Here is a 20,702-nt window from a genome sequence, read left to right as displayed (position 1 = left end):
GACGACTGTGGGTTAGATCTGGTTGTTTGGTGACACATACAGTATAGCTCAGTTCTGGCACCACAATGCGTCATATGGCCCAGATCTGGTCCGAATGTAGGAGATGCGAACTGGGGAAGGGTTGGCACTTTGCTTATGGGCCATCTCTGGTTTGAGTTATGTGGCCCTAACAACATCCCATAGTTACTGGGCTACTTTAGGTCTGAATATGGGCCACATCCACCTTGCCAGGCAAGGTCTGGACATTTCACGATACAGATCCACTTCAGGACCGTAACACCAAGTGGTTAACTCAGCCAAACGGTAAATCGTAATATTGTAGATTAAGGACGAATTTGAGCCATCATATCATTTAGCTGTCTGGGATGTGTGAGGGATGCTGTCTACCACTGAGACTTGGAGTTGGGATTGGGGCGGGGTTGTTTAGGAACCTTACCGTGCTCTCCTCTAGAATGGAGTTAAACTTTGAGCCCAGAAGCTCTGTCTTAAGCTGTGCAAGAGTTAGGAAATAGAAAAAGAGACAGAAGAACGCAGAGAAGCGATGAAGCAGAAAACAGTGGTTTGGAAAGGCTGTGGCCGCAGCTACCCCTGTGGTACTGTGATTGATAGCTATAGTGGTACTGGGATTCTCAGGCTAGGCCAGTAGTTGGCTGGGGAAGTTTACATTTTCTCTTTAACATGATAAGTTTTATTTATGAGTATCTCCACGGAATGAACCTTACTGTGCATCAAAAATGGGACATGATTTGAACAAGTATAGTATCAGTATCAGCAACGGGTAAGCTATCATGTTCCCGTCTAAGACAGATCTGAGAATGGTCATTATCTCCATTATAGTCATCATCATCAACATGTCTCACCACTTTCTTCCTCAAACATTGTTTGTCCTTCTTGACTGTGCTGTAGTACAACGCTGGGTTCTCCAGTTTAGAGACCAGGTCCTGCCCAGGGTTGCCATTCTCTCTGGGGGGGGGGGGGGGTGGAGTCACAAGATCAGACTCGGTCTCATGGCCACTAACTAACTCAGGGCGACACTCCAAGCCTGGGCATCCATTTTAAAACAAGGGCCTGTTTCCCAACATAGTTAATAATCTACAGGCCTATGATTCATGGTTGTGGGCGACGTTCATGGTTGTGGTTATTGTTTCATGGGTTTAGTTGCGGTTGAGCCGACACCCTCTCTTAGAGCGACTTCCTGTAAAAGCTTTTGTCTGAATGTGATGTATTGCTATAATGCTGAAGCACCTTAGTTAAGTAGGCTACCGTGGCTGTATTTTTAGCATAGCAGGTCAAGGGTACAAAGCAGTATCAAAGCAGGGAATTGAGCCTGCAAACTATAGGCTACGGTTAGTCTGGCTTGCTAACCCCACTCCACCAGGCAGCCATTTTGGATCTCCGTCTCAGAAAGGGAACTAGTGATGGCAAATTAATTGAACTCGCTCTGGCGTTAGCATAACTTATGACCATGATTCTCACGTCCGTCCATCGATCAATCATTCACTCATGAATACACAGAGGTGTTTTAGAATGGATGGCTAGGCTGAAGTGTTTCCTTATCGTCAATTCAAACAGGAAATGACTACCTGTAACTCGCATCGACCCCTGTCACAGTTAGTGAAGGGTGGATACTCACTTCTTGTTGTTATGGCCCACATATCTCACTGCTGCGATGATGAAGGCGATGACAGCCACTCCACCGATGGTGCCAACGATCACTGCCATCATGTACTTCTCTAACATCATCAAGAACATCATATTGAAGACAGTGTAGAAACAGAAAATACTGTTTAACTAGGTCATGGTACTATAAAGTATTTAATTCAAGATAATGCCATTTCAATATCAAGCCAATGGGGTAGCCAGTTTGTGGTCTTACTTATACAGTCAATGTACATATCATATAAAGGTACTACACGTCTCATTTCAGTTCAATCTCTCATGTATGCTAGGCTATACAATTGTTTGCATTTTAATGGTATGCAGTTCTGTGTTTAACCATGAACCTGAACTTGTGTACTCACTCTCCTGCTGTAACTCCAAATGAAAGCTCTCCGACCCGTACATGTTGCTAATGCTGCAGTGCACATTGACAGCGCCGTTGCCCAGGCGCTCGCCCTTCTCCCGTAGCTTGATCATGCCCGTGGACGTGTGGCCGTCCGTGCGCGTGTAGTAGTTGTAGCGGCCGAACGTGTCGTTGATGGTGATGTTCTTGTCGGGGAGGTAGAACTCGATGGTGGGCTCAGGATTACCCGTAGCCATGCAAACACACTGGACTCCCTCCCTCACCACCGCGCACTTGGACTCGTCCAGAAGGACTGGGGCGTCTGAAGAGAGGGTGGAGGTAGGGCTATGACTGACATGTAGAGTGGGATGGGATGGTGTAGCGTAGTGTAATGTAGTGTGGTACAATACGGTATGATATGATACCATATGTTATGATACAACATGATGACCCACTCACATTCCACAGTGATGTTGAGGGAGCTGCTGGCTCGTCCGTGTTCGTTCTCTGCCAGGCAGCGGTACTGTCCCTCTCCCTGAGGGGTGAGCTCCAGAAGCTCCAGCACAGACACCTCCTCGGCCGTGATGGTGCCCACCAGCTCCCCGTCCTTCAGCCAGGTGAGGGTGGGCGCGGGATTGCCTTGTGTGCTACATTGCAGGGAGATGGAAGAACCTTCCATAATGGTCAGGGAACCATTTACCACTGGCTCACTGGGAGGGTCTGCAGGGAGTATAGAGAGGTGATGAAAGGTAGAGTTAAATGAGGAGAAAGAAAGGAGTTGAACAAAGGAGTCAGTTAAAGAGGATGAAATGTTGTACTGTGTATCACCAAGAGCAGGAAGCTATGGGCCAGGTTTATCACATAACTAATACATTGTTATATATATTGCGCGTTACTACTTCACAGGAGACATTTGAACTTAATTATTATTTTTTTATTACTAAAAAATATGTTTTGGGGCAGAAATGCCTTCTGGATCATGTTCCCACTTTCATGTGCCTTAATAACAAACTTGTATGCCATCTGTAAATATGAATACAATTGTTAAAATTACGAGCCTAGTTGGTTTAGCCACGGAAAAAGTGGGAACCTTCCCACTAGTCATGATTGGCTGAGATAATGGATGGGCTGGACAGGCTGAGATAATGGATGGGCTGGACATGCCGAGAGATGAGTTCGGACTGGTCTGCCATGTAGCATGCTTCTGTCTATAATGAGTTGCTCAGTATGTCTAGGTCATCCTTTCTAACGCAGATTTTTCTGAAAGATAGTTCTCCACTTTCTGGCGGACCGAGTTTTGAAATCAGTGGAATTCCCGGTGGAAGCAGAGCATGATAGCTAAGGAGATGGAGAAAATGTAAGCGTTTTATAGCAAATGTGGAGGGAGTCGAAAAGAAAACACGGAAGTCTGCTATATAAAACACCTGTCTCCGGATTACATCTTCAGAATTAAGGGCAACCATGTCATCCGTGACAGAGGGAGAAGCGTTCATCCATGTACTGTATACGGGTAAGAGAGTATAGCTAGCAACATTTTAAGATATTATACATTTCTAATTTTGTCAGAAAGTCGTTTTCATTGCAAGTTAAAGTGTACTGTTAGCTTGCTAGCTAATGTTAGCTGGCTGGCTGGCTGGTTGGTTGGCTCGCTAGCTAACATTACGTGTATGATCTGTGTAGTAATATTATTCGTATCTCAGAGCCATTTGCTAGTTTAGCTACCTGTAGATTCATGCAGGGTACTAATGCTATGAGTTGGGATAATGGTTCATTGTTTAGCTAGCTAGCTACATGTCTAAACAAAAGACTCCACTATGCAAGTAGCCATTTCACTGTACAGTTTACACCTTCTGTATTCTGTGCATGTGACAAATAAACTTAGATTTTATTTGATATAGTGTGTGTTTACCAGAGACTGTAATGTGAAGAACATGACCTGCCCCAAAATTAAATTAGGATATAACGTTAGGCCAACGAGACAGTGTCCAAGTAAAAAAAATCAACCATAAGCTATTTTCTGTAATTAGCGAACCATTAACTTGTAAATAATGATCTTGTTGTGAGTTTATTTTCCTGTAATAATTAATTGACAACTGTATACAGACATGTTGATAGAAGTAGTATAAACCAGCCTTTAGTCTTAAAATCTTTGGTTGTTTAGTACATGACCATACTCACTGTTTAGCACATTGCCTCACATGTGAATCCTTACAGAGATTGGTGAGGCTATGTCTTAAGAGGGTGCGAACAATGCTGAATGGGTGTAGACAAAGAAGAGCTCTCCAATAGGTCTACCAAAACATTAAAGTGACATTTTCTTAAAAGTGGGGTTACAAGTTAATCAACTTCAAAGCAGAATTACTTTCACATTGTTCCTCAACTGTAATGTTTGATATACCATTTTCTAGTCTCTACTTTTATCCAATGTAAAAAAAAAACACGGTTTCAAATTTTACTAAATAAGACCGAATCGAGCCGGTCGGTCACATATGTCACCGCAAGTGACAGAAACTAAAATGTCAGCTTGGTTGACATACTGTATAACTACAATGATTAAATGTAACTATTTTTGATCATTCCACAAACACCATGTTGCACAATGACACTTACACAAGACGGCCAGGTACATGGACGTGTTCATGACGCCGTAGCCGTTATTCCCCACGCAGGTGTAGATGCCCTCCTGAGAGGAGGTTAAGTCCTCCAGGGAGAGCGAGGTGTTGGAGGCCATGTCCCAATGCAGCTCCTGGTCCCCAAACAGCCAGGAGATCCTGGGAGGAGGGTTACTGTCCACCTCGCAGTGCAGCGTTACTGAGCTGCCCTCCATCACCTCCGCAGACACGTTCACCCACACCGAGCGAGGGGCATCTGGGGTGAGAGGAAGGGGAAGTTGGGGTTAGACTTGTAAAAGTGACAAGTGTATAACCTGGTTAAACCAGACCCAACACTGCGCTCATCATTGTTTCAAAGAAAAACAAAGGTGAAACGTAGAAAAACAGGTTTGGATGCCAGGCTAACATACCCAATGTGAACCATGTCACAATTATGCAATACATTGCTAAGTCAAGTTGTTATCCTTCTACTGTAGATGGAGAATAACGGGTGACTGTAGATATTGACAATGGTTCTGCAATGTGTATATCAGAAATATGTGTAACACTGCTACTTTTACATTTGGCGTAGTCGGCAGGATTAGTTTTTCCATATTAATATAATCCCCCACATGACATAATGTCCCCTCTGTTGTGTCCAAATGACACGCTTCTCACAGAATTTGAGGATTCAAAGCTACAGGTTCGGTGACAACAGTCAGTTGGTTACTTACACTTGACATCCAGAGAGATGAGTCTCTCGTAGGCCAGGGTGGTGTTGGGGTAGTAGACCCTGCAGCCCAGCAGCTGACCGTTGTGTATGGGCCTGGGGGTGAAAGTGAGCGTGCTGGACAGCACGGCTGTGTTGCTCTCTTCCACGTAGTCTGAGGTATACTCGGGTTCAGGCAGGTAGTCTGTGTACATCCATTGGATCTCTGGGCTATTCTCTGGACAGTTGTCTGGAGCATAGCACGTCAACTCCAGATTCTCGTCAGCGACTATCTCCTCAGGGATGTCAATGTTTGGCTGGTCTGGGGGACAGAGAGGACATAAGTGAACGAGTGAAATTCCCCAATTCACAATATTGACCTATTCTCGTTAAAACTACAATAATTATAATCACAGCTAGTGGAATCCTAGCCTGGTCCCAGATCTATTTGTGCTTGCTATCTCCTACTGTCAGTGTCCACTGTAGTTGACAAGACAGCACAACAGATATGGTACCAGGCTAGGGCAAACCAGCTCATAAATGTGACACATTTAATTGTAAACATGGCCCCTCAGGGTCTCTCAGCAGGCTTACCCAGCACCTTGAGCTCAGAGAAGTCTGGGTAGGTGTAGATGTTGGCACCGCCCAGGTCGGCACGGAAGTAGTACCTCCCTGAGTGCTCTGTACCGATATTACTGATGAGCAGAGTGCAGTTCCTCTGGTGCAGGTCCCCGATGAGCTTGGTACGCCCTTGGTAACTTTCATGTACGATTTCTGTGCGCGTCTTGAACACCACAGGTGGGAAGAGCTGGGGGTAGGGCTGGCCAAAGTACCAGATGCCGTGGATGCCGCGGTACGGCCGGATACCAGACGGGTACATGAATGTGCAGGGGATGACCACACAGGAGTTGGTCATGGCCGAGATGTCCCTGGGTATCCATACGTTCCACTGGCCACTGACATCTGAGGGAGGGAAGGAGGGATATGGGACTAAGATTGGAAATGGGAATATTGAGAGCGAAACTGTATACTGTATCAATGAACAATCAATCTACAATACATCTACAGTTTCAAATGGAATCACTGAGAAAAGATTAACATAGAGAGACAAAGAGAGAGAGAGAGAGAGAACAGAGGATGATATCATGATGTTATCCCTGCTTGAGATGGTAAGAGTAGAGACCCTATGTGGAGGAAGCATATGTCTCACTCTCACCACTGGCACCACTGTTTAAGTGAGAGGGACAAGGTTGAGCCCAGATGGACGCCAGCCAGCCATCACAAAGCACTGGAACAGTAGGCTGATTCCCTGCTGCCATGTGTGCCAGTTGGACCCTGTAGCAACGCTGTACCCTTTTGTTTTAGTGTTGTTTGCTGTAAGTTTGACGTACTCTAAAAAGTCAACTGTCAATCAGTTTTACATTGCAATTGCATATCTAGATTACTGGATTTCTAGTATTACATCTGCAGTCTTCAAGGGAATTTACAGTCTGAGTTATTGTGATGTAATCAAGTAGTTATTCACACTGACAAGAGGGAATGAGAAACATACAAGTTTTACCTTTGATGATTAGCAACAGCGGCAGAAGCAGCTCCAAACACCACATGGCGTCTACTTAACCCTGAACCAGAGGCCTCTGCAACAGACATCAGACCTCAATTACACATCCACAACTTCACCCTTTACCATTCTGTTCTGGACCAATGGAGCCCAATGCTATGTGATATATATTGAATGTAATATTATAGTGACATATAAGTATGTGGTGACATATAACTGCAATGGTTTTTGGTTTACATATTCTAATGAGCCTATGTTGCTTTTATCTCAGGTAACAATGACATATGTCCATATGATTGTGTGTAAAAAGACAGTAGACATTACTGACTATTACCTTGAATTGCTCAATGGGCGAAAAGTAGCCAAGACAGAAAATATCTGATTCCTCAGCTTGGTGGTCGCAGTAGTAGTAGTAGTAATGTTCACTAGAGGGTGCCCAATCACACCCAGACACCTCAACAGCCCTCTCCCTTAACTTCTCTGTATAAAAAAAACACACAACAAGTGACATCAGCATCAGCGAATGACATCAGCCCTGCTGCCTTAGACGGACAGCAGGCTCTTCACTGGCACTGACACATAGACATGATGACGCACACTCTCTCTCTCAGACGGCACCTGTTCGGCCGCGCCGTAGTGGCAGTGCTAGTAGAGTCCCTCATTAGGCTATTCATACGTAAGTCCCAGGTCTTCGACAGACAGTCACTGTTGGGTCCTGTTCAGAACCATGACTCACTACCCTAGTCCCTAGGCCCTTATCCACTACATTACATCATGGCGTCAACCATCATCCTTTGGTCCGTTGGTTGTTTGGACCCTTTACTCTGTATCTACCAGTCTGTGTCTCCCGAGCAGCCGAGCAGCCGGTGGCTGCAGATGGTGGGCCTAAGAGTGGATTGTGTTGGAGAGCTCCATGATTAACACATCACTACGTCCCCAGACAGTCTATAGGCTGATAAGCTGTGTTCCTACGGAAAATAAGGGCAAATTCAGTTGGTTTTAGGCAGTTTGGCAACAACAGCGAGAGGTTATTCTGGGCTGAGGCACACGAACATCCCGTTCTCAAACATGCGATTGTACGCACACAAACTGTGTCGTAACACTTATACACACAGACATACACATTTAAAATCCAAAGTAAAAAGTACGGTCCACATACAGATCACTTATAAAGTTGACTTGGACCCCTTTAAATAAAACCATGAGGCTCTAGGTCAGGGCAATCATAGCCAATGCCAGTAAAATATTTCTAAAACATTGCGTCAAGCTGTACCATCTGCATTAGACAAAACCCCAAGAGAAGGGACTGTGTCTGAGCTGAGAGTCAATGCTTCAGCAATGGCAGGATGAACAGAATAGCCCGGAGAGCAGGGCACTGACACTACCAGCAACAACAACGAGAGCCATTGATTGACGGACAAATGGCCAGCACAGAGACCAACCACAGACCACTTGCCTCATACCAGCTTCAGCACCAGGCTCCGGCTCCCTCTCGGTTCCTTCCCTCGGTTCTGTCGGTTCTACGTTCTCCCCGGGCGTGTGGTTCCCTTGTGCGTCTCCACGGCTTGTAAAATCCTGTCTGCCGGGTTCTATGGATTCTAGGACAGGGGATGGGAAGAGAAAGAGGGACAGAGGCAGAGAGAGAGAGGGAAAGAGGGAAAGAGAGCGACTGTGTGAGCTGCAGGCTGTGGTGAATGTGTGTGGTGTGTAGTTTTGAATATGAATTCAAACATTTCTCTGCCTTTTCCTAGACCCACTCCACACATTCCTCTCCTCTACCGCCCTCTCTGCTTTGGCCAGTCTGTCCCAGACCATGGACCGGGCCTTTGACTCTCACAACCAGGTCAAAGTAACCCTGCTAGCATTAGATAACTTCCCCGCTAGAACCTACTGTATCCACAAAGAGCCAGTGACCTCAGGGTGAAGTTGAGTCATAACATCACTATGACTAGTGACTATGACTAGAGGAGCATGGCTGGGTGTATACCCATACAGGTGAGAATATTCTCCATTTCCAAACAGTTCCATTGGAATCATACATCCCCTCAGTTAGAGGCTTCAGTTATTGTACGGTGCCCTCGTTGACTACCGTTTGCAGCCAAAATTAGTAAATATGAAAAAAAACGAAGCCAAAAGATGCTAACCTGGGATTTTGATCTAGAAATGAACAACGACGGTTCTTATTTTATTACTAAAAAATAAGTATATTGGTGTTGTAAAATGTTCTGGGCATTCCCTTGGACGCACTTACACACACCAAATATTTTCCCACATAAGGTATGTTTGTGGATGTGGGATGACAATGTGGTCCAGCAAGCAACTAGGAGTACCCCCTACTTTACATATCAACGCAACAAAGAATACTTCTATTTCATAGTGGAGCGGTTGTTATAGTTTAAGTGGCGTGAGTCACTGTCTCCAAGAGCAATTAAGTCATAGGCCAAATGATGACATCCACCAAGCCATGGATGTTTTCAAGGGAATCCCAACACAAACACACTTGAGGATGGGCTGAGTAGGCCTGGGTGGGGGAGGTTGGTAACGTCAGAGTGAATACCTCATTCACAGACTGGAGCCTGTACAAACGAATGTGCAGCATGCCACAGACCCCTACACACACACGCAGCACACGGCGTGCCAGCACACTTCGCACTGTGGCCCTTACAGCTTTATGGCGACACGACAGCTATGTGACCTTCCTCCCTGCCCCCTCCTCTCTCCTCCCCCCATCCTCCTCCACTCGCTGTCGTTCAGTTGGGACAAAGCAGTGTTTCCCTGCGCCATGGTCATTTTGTGTGTGTGCCTGTGTGTGCGTGTCCACATTGGGAGGGTTCCTCCTAAGCCATGTCAAACATTTACAGAGCTGAGAGTGTATGCATGCTCATCTGCTAATCTGACCACTATCGCACTGTCACTGTTAGCATTGTTGGCACAGCAACATTTCCAAACTGCTATACTTTAGTTAATGGTATTGAGATAAAAATAACACGTAGATGAAATAATTTTATAAAGTTGTTTCTTATTCATGATTGTCGGTTTCTGTGTGTTATACAGTAATAACAACATTACACTGCTACAGGTCACAGTTCTGTATTGTGATACATACGGTAGTTGAAATGTACAGCATAGGCAATGACCTTAGTGTGGACTTTCACTCTTGAAACATTCACATTGTATAAATGACTGCAACACAAATTCCCCTTTAGGAGTATATGGGAGAATCTCAATTGGCTTTGCTCGCCTCTTGCATCCTCTCCTCTGTCCAGGGAATCTGGAAACAAATGTCTTTGTATGAAATGAGACTCTCATTCTCCACTCAAGCATCAGCAGGCAAATGACGTTTCTAGGAGAGGAATCCACAAAAAAATTGTAAAGTGATAAAAACACATGCAGCTAGTTGTGCAAGCCATTTTAAAGGTAAAATAATAAGTAGTGTATAGTTTTTAAATGTGTGCATTTATGTGTGCATTCTCATTCGAGAAAACAACAGCTGATTCAAAGGGGGTGTGGCGGATGTTAAAACCCTTCCGCGCTAGCCGCCGTTAGGATGCTCTTGTGCGTCCTCTGCTGAAGTAGGTAATCGAGTAGAGGAGGACACTCCTTCGTTCACTAACTAACGAATTGACGCTGTCCTCAACCTCTCGACCACTTATCGGTTTCTGGGTCACAGAGGAAAGGAGGACGGGGGAGTCGAGGAGAGGACGTACTTTTGCTCAATTGAGAATCTCCCTAGGCGTACACTCGATCACTCCTCCTGTTCTTCATAATGTTTCACATAGCCTGTGGGAACTGGATTATCCCAGCGCCAACACAGTAGTTAATAGACAGAATAATCACAGGCATCCTTATCCCCATAATTTCATTCTATCAATTATTATTCAAAGAGAAAAGCACAGTGTACACTGTGCATATGCCCTAGTGTAGGCTATTTCCATGACGTCTAGTGCAACAATGAGACTATCGGCACAGAATCAGTAGGGCCGAAACAGGCCATGACACCTTGACATATTACCATGACTCATATTCCAAATGATCAACCAATAACAAATGGACCCACTGTCCTCAAAAGAACGAGCCAGCTTAGCCAAGATTATTTGTATTCTTAATATCATATACTTTATGTATGTGAGTGCTCACTGGTTGCTCATTGGAATAAAGGAAACACTGTACGCGGAACACTGCCCATTGTGAGGCAGAAACTGGAGGAATTTTCCGGAACAGGCCAGCTCACAGCTTGCATTGCTGTTTGCCTGTGACGAGCGCTGGTCCACAAGCTCTGGCCCCCACTGAAATACCCCAAGGAGCAGATGGTCTTAAAGCACACCCTTTCCCCCCTCCCAGGTAGAGGTAGAGTACTGCTTATAAGGCCACAATTACAAACTGTAAAATAATTACAAAATGTAGGTGCGACATGTACAGTGCCTGTACAGTTCCTACGTGTGCATGTACAGTAACAGTCAAAAGTTTGGACACACCTACTCATTCAAGGTTTTTATTTTTGCTATTTTCTACTTTGTAGAATAATAGTGAATAAATCAAAACTATGAAATAACACATATGGAGTCATGTAGTAACCAAAAAAGTGTGAAACAAATCTAAAATATATTTTATATTTGAGATTCTTCAAATAGCCACCCTTTGCCTTGATGACAGCTTTGCACACTCTTCACATTCTCTCAACCAGCTTCATGAGGTAGTTACCTGGAATGCATGTCAATTAACATGTGTGCCTTCTTAAAAGTTAATTTGTGGAATCTCTTTCCTTCTTAACGCATTTGAGACAATCAGTTGTGTTGTGACAAGGTAGGGGTGGTATACATAGCCCTATTTGGTAAAAGACTAAGTCCATATTATGGCAAGAACAGCTCAAATAAGCAAAGAGATCAGTCATTCTGGAAAATTTCAAGAACTTAAAACGTTTCTTCAAGTGCAGTCACAAAAACCATCAAGTGCTATGATAAAACTGGCTCTCATGAGGACCACCACAGGAAAGGAAGACCCAGAGTTACCTCTGCTGCAGAGGATAAGTTCATTAGCGTTACCAGCCTCAGAAATTGCAGCCCAAATAAATGCTTCACAGAGTTCAAGTACTAGTGTGGCAAAGAAGGGGGTCGAGTGATAAATGGCAGATATGTGAGAGCAGAACTAATAAACGGGCTCTGCCCGATCACTAAAATGGCCACCCCGATCAGAACTACAGATCACAAAATGTCCGACTGCCAAAACTACAAGTCCCAGAAGCAAGGGGAACCCTCAGAAGGTGGAGCCGACACACAGATAAAGGGTCAAGAAAAACCAGGAAGAGAAAGAGAGGGGTGGAAGGATCTATGAACCGTAGAGAAAGAGAAAATAGATATTGGCTGGATTTACCGTGTATGAGCTGGACTGTTTTGGACTTACCTGTTGGCGTTTGGACCTGGACATACCGAGAACCCGATTCGTGTACCGAACCCTGCTATCCTTGACCTTGCCTACGACCTGGGTGGACCATGACGGAGAAACAAACACACAGGTACTGTCCTGTTCGAAAGAACTCTCATTCTGGGGTAATTTGGTGACAGTTTCCCACTTAATTTGTGACAAACGCTCATAACCTTGAAGAGGTTTGCCACACTAGACACATGTCAACATCAACTGTTCAGAGGAGACTGCGTGAATCAGGCCTTCGTGGTCGAATTGCTGCAAAGAAACCACTACTAAAGGACACCAACAAGAAGAAGATACTTGCTTGGAACAAGAAACACTTGCAATGGACATTAGAAAATCTGTACTTTGGTATGATGATTCCAAATGAGATTTTTGGTTCCAACTGCCATGTCTTTGTGAGACGCAGACTAGATGAACGGATGATCTCCGCGTGTGTGGTTTCCACTGTGAAGCATGGAGGAGGAGGTGTGGGGATGCTTTGCTGGTGACACTTTCTGTGATTTCATTAGAATTCAAGCCACACTTAACCAGCATGGCTACCACAGCATTCTGCAGCGATATGCCATCCCATCTGGTTTGCGCTTAGTGGGGCTATCATTTGTTTTTCAACAGGACAATGACCCAAAACACACCTATAGGCTGTGTAAGGGCTATTTGATCACGGAGAGTAATGGAGTGCTGCATCAGATGACCTGGCCTCCACAATCACCCGACCTCAACCCACTGGAGATGGTTTGGGATGAGTTGGACCGCAGAGTGAAGGAAAAGCAGCCAAGCTGGTTGAGAGAATGCCAAGAGTGTGCAAAGCTGTCATCAAGGCAAACGGTGGCTACTTTGAAGAAGAAACTCACATTTTTTTGGTTACTACATGATTCCATATGTGTTATTTCATAGTGTTGATGTCTTCACTATTATTCTACAATTCTGAAAATAGTAAAAAAATAGACAAAAACCCTTGAATGAGTAGGTGTGTCCAAACTTTGGACCGGCACTGTATGTGTGCATCCAGGCATTTATTTTTTGAGTGCATTTGTGTGTGTATGCACTTGCATGCATTCAAGAGTGTATTTGTGTGTGTCTATACTAATGTGTGTATCCTCTACCTGGCAGCCGTGTGTCTCTGGACCAGTATCCAGCACAGTGCCTCCCAATGCTGTCCCAGCACAGTGGACAGATGGTGAACCACAGGCCTCCTCTCTCTCTCTTCCACCCTGCCCAGTAGGGGGCGACAAACAGAGCAGTCACCTGCATAGCCCTAAAGGCAGGAGGCCAAGACCTACTGCGGAAAGATATGTATCGCCATTTTCAATCCTCCCCCAAACCTTCTCAATGTCCGAATCCCTTGCCTTCGCATAACCTTCTACGCTGGCAGTATTTCCTTTTGTACCACATATAGATTGAAGGTGTGTGTTGGTTTATTCCTCCCTATAAAGTATTTTCACATCAGTGGACACGCAGGAGAAGAGCCAGAGAAAGGAACCTATTTATTAAGACTATTTAGCCACAATGGTTCACATGAAGAAATACATATCTTAATATAGTTTCTGTAAAAAGCTTTTGCATGTGTTCAGCACACATGGACATTATGGCACAATAAGCTCAAAACAGTCTGTCCGAATTTGGATTTGGAATATTCATTTGCTGTAGTATCTGCTTTCATAATTCTAAGTAATTGTGGTGAGGCACTGGCCAAAGCTCTGGTAAAAGCAGGAACTGTTAATTTCTCTGTGGTACTCGGAGGAAAATCTGTCCTGTGATTATTGCATGGCTTTCACTAGCCCCCACTCGCACACACACACACACACACACACACACACACACACACACACACACACACACACACACACACACACTTGCTCATTTGCCACTTCACTTACACACTCACATTAGAAACACATGTTGAAAGACATATTTTATATTTTTGTTCACTGCAAATGAAAATCAAGAAGAGAAGGATTCTCGTTTTACTCGATGTCTTACCAATTTCACGTCATGCCGCTGAGTATTAAATGAAAAACAACTGAAATCCAATACATTTGCTATATCACTGTATTATTGAGGACACATTGAACCCTTATACAGACACTGCTCCTCATACCTTCAATATTACTGTAGAACAGCAAGAGTCGTTCAGGTGTAACGACTCATCCAGTCAACACCTAGACCAGTGGTTCCCAAACGTTTATGGACAGCGGCACACCTTGACGGGATAAACATTTCTGCAGAACACCTAACATTTCCCTATTCATGTATTTAGTGGTAATGACATCCATCTAATCTGATCCATAATACAAATCTTATATTTTCTGTGACAAATGTTTTTTATAGATTAAATAGGGTTTATTTGAAGTATTTTCATCGTTTTGCAGTTCCTTACTCATTATGATTCATTTGAGTGTGGGCTACCCCTTTAAGAGCATCCAGGAATCCATGCCCCAAAAACATAACAAATGTGCTCAGGTAGTTTTAAACGGTTTGAGCTAGAGAGGAGCGGTTTTCTGCATTGTAAACGTTCATCCACGGACACAAAGCCATGATCGGTTTGTTTCTATGGCAGAGGCTGTGGTACAGCTTACCCTAATCAGATTTGCCTGTGCTAATGGTTCTTGTAGGCAAAGTAAAATTATACAAATGACTTTGCTCTTTATGCCAGCCTGAGCGTATTGGACTTGAAAAACAACGGTACAGATATAACCATGTGCCAATGTCAATATATTATTAATGTATTGTCAATGTATTATCTGAGCGCACTGGTGCTCCCAAGTCAAAATTCTATGTGCATTCCACAGGTCAGGTCACCTTTATAAGTAAGGGATCAAAAGAATTCTGCACACCGGTTGAAAACCACTGACCTAGACATCTCTAACAAAATGTACGACACACAGAGAGGCCAAAAAGCACTGAGCAACCAAGTCAGTAGCCTCCATTAATTGAAGTAAATAATCAATCTTGGCCATAAAACCAACTAATTCCATGGATCAACTGACTCCGACTAACTCCATGGACCAACTGCCTCCAACTATCTCCATGGACCAATTAACTCCAACTAACTCCATGAAAAGGATATTGTCCAGAGCTTTTACTCACCTGTGCAGTCAGGTGAGTGTCGCAGGCGTTTCTCTCCCTCTCTTGGACTTCTAGCCTCAGCGCCAACAAGCCTGTCCCCAACAACAAGCACATGTACTACTATACGCTAACCGTCACGCCACCACTCGCGCTGCCATGAAGGGACCTCTCGCCCCTCTCTGTACCATGCCCCATCAAGAGGGGAGGGGGGGGTAAACGGCCCACCCTCCTCCTCTCCCATATGGAAATCAGTCTCCTCAGTATACCAGCATTGTTCAGTGCCTTTGCCTCAAGGCCCAGCCATTCATAAATGCACACCCCGCACCGCCCTGGCCACAATGACCTGCACTGTTCCCACTCATCCCAACAGACGTGTGTGAGGCTTTGAGCTCCAAGACCCTTTCCATCCAACACGGCCATTAGTTTAACATTGGATGGGTCCGAGCATATTCGTTTGTTTTGGATTGATGGAGTGCCACGTCCTTGTTTGAGGTCACTACTACGCCAAAGGGGGATGGGAGAGGGGACGGGGAGAAGGGGGACAAACAGGGTAAAGAGATGGGAATTAAAATAACAATGTCATTGTATGGAAATGTTAGTTGTTTTGTGGTAGAAGCCTCTCAGAGGCTAATACAGTATATGCCACTCATGTCCATATGTAATCTATAGACCTATTTGAACTATAGCTACAGTACTTGTAGCTGCCACCTAACCTGGCCAAAAGAGGGCTTGACCGATACATTTTCCACCACAATCTTCTAAATGGCTGGATATTGAGAATAATGAAAGTCACTAAACTTGACCATACTGAACTGGTGTTTGAGGGCACAATGAGGAGCATGTGACCTCAAATCGCATCATTCCTTGCGTGACCAGCTCATAAACCATGGACGCATGGTCAAAAACTCCCTTACAGGTCTCAAGGGGCCCTATCTTTCCCTCCAGCCCAATTTTCTATGACCTTGTCCAAGATTAAAGGTTGACAACTCAAATGTACGATATAAGAAGGAAGGACAATATATTTACCGAACAAAAATATAAACGCAAGATGTAGTGTTGGTCCCATGTTCTATGAGCTGAAATAAAAGATTTGCCAAGACATTCCATCCACCTGACAGGTGTAGCATATCAAGAATCTGATTAAACAGCATGATCATTACACAGGTGCACCTTGTGCTGGTGACAATAAAAGGCCAGTCCAAAATGTGCGGTTTTGTCAGACAACACAATGCCACAGATGTCTCAAGTTTTGTGGGAGAGTGCAATTGGCATGCTGACTGCAGGAATGTCCATTAGAGCTGTTGCCAGAGAATTGAATGTTAATTTCTCTACTATAAGTCACCTCCAACATCGTTTTAGAGAATTTGGTAGTATGTCCAACCGGCCTCACAACCTCAGACCATGTGTAACCTCGCAGGATTGTCTGAGACCAGCCACCCGGACAACTGATGAAACTCAGTATTTACAGTATGTCTGTAATAAAGCCCTTTTGTGGGGAAAAACACAGGTCCTGGCTCCCCAGTGAGTGAGCCTATGCCCTCCCAGGCCCACCCATGGCTGCGCCCCTGCTAGTCCTGTGAAATGTATTTACTTATTTATTTAAATTGACTGATTTCCTTATATGAACTGTAACTCAGTGAAAAAAAAATGAAACTGTCGTATGTTGCGTTCATATTTTTGTTCAGTATATTTACAAACTTTTATTTCATGATACAAACAATTATAACAATAACAATATGAAGGATGATATGACCACTTAAATGAAGATATTGAACAAATCTATTGGGGCAAGTTCAGGTGGCACAGCCTCTATCTGAAAATGTTTGCTTCCATTTGGAGCCTTCTGAACATGACCCATTGACTACAGTGACTGTAATTGCAGTATGAGAACATTCACGTGTGTTTTTAGGGCCAGAGAAAAGGTCTAAATATGGTTAAATGCTGAAAACCAATGATATGCACATGGCATATGTCCATATCCTGATAATACAGCAATATTATTATGATATTGCGATATACACTGAGTGTATACAACATTAGGCACACCATCCTAATATTCAGTTGCACACAGTTTTGCCTTCAGAACAGCCTCAATTAGTCTGGGCATGGACTCTACAAGTTGTCGAAAGCATTCCACAGGGATGCTGGCCCATGTTGACTCCAATACCTCCCACAGTTGTGTCAAGTTGGCTGATGTCCTTTGGGTGGTGGACCATTTTTAATACACACAAACTGTTGAGCGTGAAAAACCCAGCAGCGTTGCAGTTCTTGACACAAACCGGTGCGCCCGGCACCCTACTACCATACCCCATTCAAAAGCACTTACGTTTTTTGTCTTCACACTCTAGATGGCACACACACAACTCAGTTGTCTCAAAACTTAAAAATCCTTCTTTAAGGTTACCCTGTCTCCTCCCCTTCATCTATACTGGTTAAAGTGGATTTAACAATTGACATCAATAAGGGATCATAGCTTTCTCCTGGATTCACCTGGTCAGTCTATGTCATGGAAAGAGCAGGTGTTCCTAATTTTTTTCAGACTCAGTACACACTCTGTATTGCTCAGGCCTTTATTAGAAAATATTGCATGAAAACACAATGTTGAGGGGAGCTGCTCCCTGTGCCCCTTGACTGAACCTCTCTCCACCCAAGACTCCTCCACCCCCCCCCCCTTCAACCCCCCCCCCCCCCCACCCCTGTCCTGACACAGTAGCCATTGTCTCCCAGGTCCTGCTGGGAGAAAAGAACAGCACAGCTCGAGCCTGACACCGCACAACACTGGGAAGTCGATGTGCACAGATAATTGTCTTTTAATCACAACAATCCCCTTTTCTCTCTGCTCTCACTCCTCTCTCTCTCTCTCTCTTGTTGGATTTTTCTCTCTTTTGGTGGCATTAGCTAATTCAACCCATCGCCCTTCTTGTTCTACGATTTCTCACATTAGTCTTCTATTGTTTGGTCATGGCAGCATTCAAGTGAATCATGTTTCTTCTTCTGCTTCTTCTAGTTCACCATCATCACCACCCACCACCATCGCCAAACACACAAATACACACTTACACTCTCTCTCTCTCTCTCTCTCTCTCTCTCACGCACACACACACACACACACACACACACACACACACACACACATACATGCACACACCATCCCCTATTTGTAGTGTATGATATAGGCGTGTTTAGTTTTTTTTTTCTTCTTGTTGGACAGAGATGGCCAGGCCAGGGTGAGAGAGCAGAGCACACACTGAGAAAGGATCCATACCTACCCATCCATTTTTGGTGGACAGGAGAGATGGATGGATGTCATTTGTGACCTCCCAAGTGGAGCAGCAGTCTAAGGCGCTGGGTTCGATCACGGCCGGCAGTGATACAGCCCGTGATCGAACCCAGCGCCTTAGACTGCTGCTCCACTTGGGAAGTCCCATAGGGTGGCACACAATTGGCCCAGCGTCGTCCGGGTTAGGGGAGGGTTTGGCCTGGGGGGGGGGGGGGGGGGGGGCAATACAATTAGGCTGTCATTGTAAATAATAATTGCCTTGTTAAAAAAAAAGTGCGTTATTGATACGCTTAGACACAGGGTGTCAGTAGAGAGACATCAATCAATCAAATGTATTTATAAAGCCCTTTTTACATCAGCCGATATCACAAAGTGCTATACAGAAACCCAGCCTAAAACCCCAAACAGCAAGCATTGAAGCACGGTGGCTAGGAAAAACTCCCTAGAAAGGCAGGATCCTAGGAAGAAACCTAGAGAGGAACCAGGCTCTGAGGGGTGGCCAGTCCTCTTCTGGCTGTGCCCGGGTAGAGATTATAACAGTACAACAGTCAAATACCTAAGCTCTTAGGGTACTACTCTCACTGATATATATATATTTTTTTAAAGAACCGTAAACTCATTATTTTCTTTCTCATTGATTAACATTCATCATCATCATCTGATGCTACTAGCTTGCTATCTTGGTACATTCCAGACCTGGGTTCAAGTACTATTTGAAATCAAGTACTTTATCTGGTGCTTTATTGAAGTTGCCTGGCTTTATGGATCAATAGAATAATCAAAATACTGTAAACCCCATTTGGCACTATATGCAGGCTTGAGCAAACACTCAAAGTATTAGAAAGATTTCAAATAGTATTTGAACCCAGGTCGGGAACCTTCTGCTAACATTGAAGTCTCATGACATTATGATGACATAGAATGATCATGTTGACATTACGTCCATCTGTTCCAGCCATTGTTGGGCCCAAAGAAATCGGGTCACTAGATTATTGGATGTGTCTGTCGTACACCCACTGTCACTACTGGCTTGTGTCCCTGTGGAATGGAGGATTTGCTCCCCAATCTGTGCCCCACTTGGCGTCATACCCAATTCTGGCTCTATCTTGGGAATTAAGTCAACTATACTGAGATATAATGCCAAGATCAACTGAATTTAATTTGCTTAAACTGGTTCTCCCAATGGACCCTTCTCCCGAGGCACCTCATCTTATTACCTAAAAGCTTAAAATGGGATCACCCTCTCGAATAAGAAGAGAATAAGAGTACAAAACTTTGACGGGATATGAAACAGCACTCTACCCATCTAGCTATCCTAGTTGTTCTGTTACACTGCTGCGTACAGACAACATACTGTACACCCCTTGGCATTAATGAATTGGTGTGAGTCATGCTGTTGTTTTCAGCCTTAAAAAAGAGCATGGATGAGGAGAGAAACTCTGTTTGCTATATTAAGGCTTCTAAAGCCTCAATGGTCCCAAACCTCCACAGCTTTCACATGAAAACAACTCTTATGTTATAAAAGGTCACCAACTCACTCTCACAATGCCACACTCACCCTGTCACCAAAGCCTGAATGTGGCTGCCAACAACCAGGTGCTAACACATTTGAAAGACACGAGGCTGAACTCACAAACCACACCTTGTGAACTCGTTTGTGATAACCAATGAATTGTAATCGTACCCTGATACAGAGCATGCACTACAGTGTGAGGTATTAAAGGCAAGCAATGGAATACAATGGAAGGATTTCAGCCGACTATCAAATAAAGTAGTATTACGCAACAAGACTAATATTGCTCTCAATAGGTATTACAGCCCTGAAAAGACCGATGCAATTAAAAATGGTGACCAAAGTCAATAAAAGTCAATTAACATAATTGCAATAAAATCAAGATTAGTAATCTAAAGCTAAAAGCAAACATAAGAACACAAGTCCCATACATGTGGTATGGCTCTTACCTTATCAGTCGATATGCACCCAGTGAAGGACTCTAATGCCCAGCAGATAGGAATCAGCAAGTCTCCTCTCCTATGGCATCTGCCTTCTCTGCTACTCCCTCCCT

General features: G+C 44.3%; 1 protein-coding gene across 5 annotated transcripts in view; it reads right to left on the bottom strand.

Annotated features, from left to right (window-relative positions):
* Positions 1–20,702, bottom strand: part of LOC129837275 (myelin-associated glycoprotein-like) — a 23,647-nt gene extending 2,945 nt beyond the window's left edge. The window contains exons 1-12 of one of the 5 annotated variants that reach the window (XM_055903301.1): positions 20,599–20,702; positions 8,327–8,461; positions 7,198–7,343; positions 6,864–6,939; positions 5,897–6,265; positions 5,328–5,624; positions 4,613–4,870; positions 2,462–2,722; positions 2,022–2,324; positions 1,634–1,733; positions 861–963; positions 437–490 (exon numbers count right to left, since the gene is read on the bottom strand). In XM_055903301.1, coding sequence (XP_055759276.1) covers positions 437–490; positions 861–963; positions 1,634–1,733; positions 2,022–2,324; positions 2,462–2,722; positions 4,613–4,870; positions 5,328–5,624; positions 5,897–6,265; positions 6,864–6,909 — 1,791 coding nt within the window. In that variant the 5' untranslated portion in view covers positions 6,910–6,939; positions 7,198–7,343; positions 8,327–8,461; positions 20,599–20,702. Of the gene's footprint in view, positions 1–436; positions 491–860; positions 964–1,633; positions 1,734–2,021; positions 2,325–2,461; positions 2,723–4,612; positions 4,871–5,327; positions 5,625–5,896; positions 6,266–6,863; positions 6,940–7,197; positions 7,344–8,326; positions 8,462–15,377; positions 15,536–20,598 lie in introns of those variants that run through there. The other 4 variants (XM_055903300.1, XM_055903302.1, XM_055903304.1 and 1 more) reach the window with 4 other exon arrangements.

This window comes from Salvelinus fontinalis, chromosome 38 (genome assembly GCF_029448725.1).
Source record: "Salvelinus fontinalis isolate EN_2023a chromosome 38, ASM2944872v1, whole genome shotgun sequence".
Taxonomy (NCBI): domain Eukaryota; kingdom Metazoa; phylum Chordata; class Actinopteri; order Salmoniformes; family Salmonidae; genus Salvelinus; species Salvelinus fontinalis.
The sequence above is the reverse complement of the archived record's forward strand: the minus strand, read 5'-3'. Positions and strand labels throughout refer to the sequence as shown.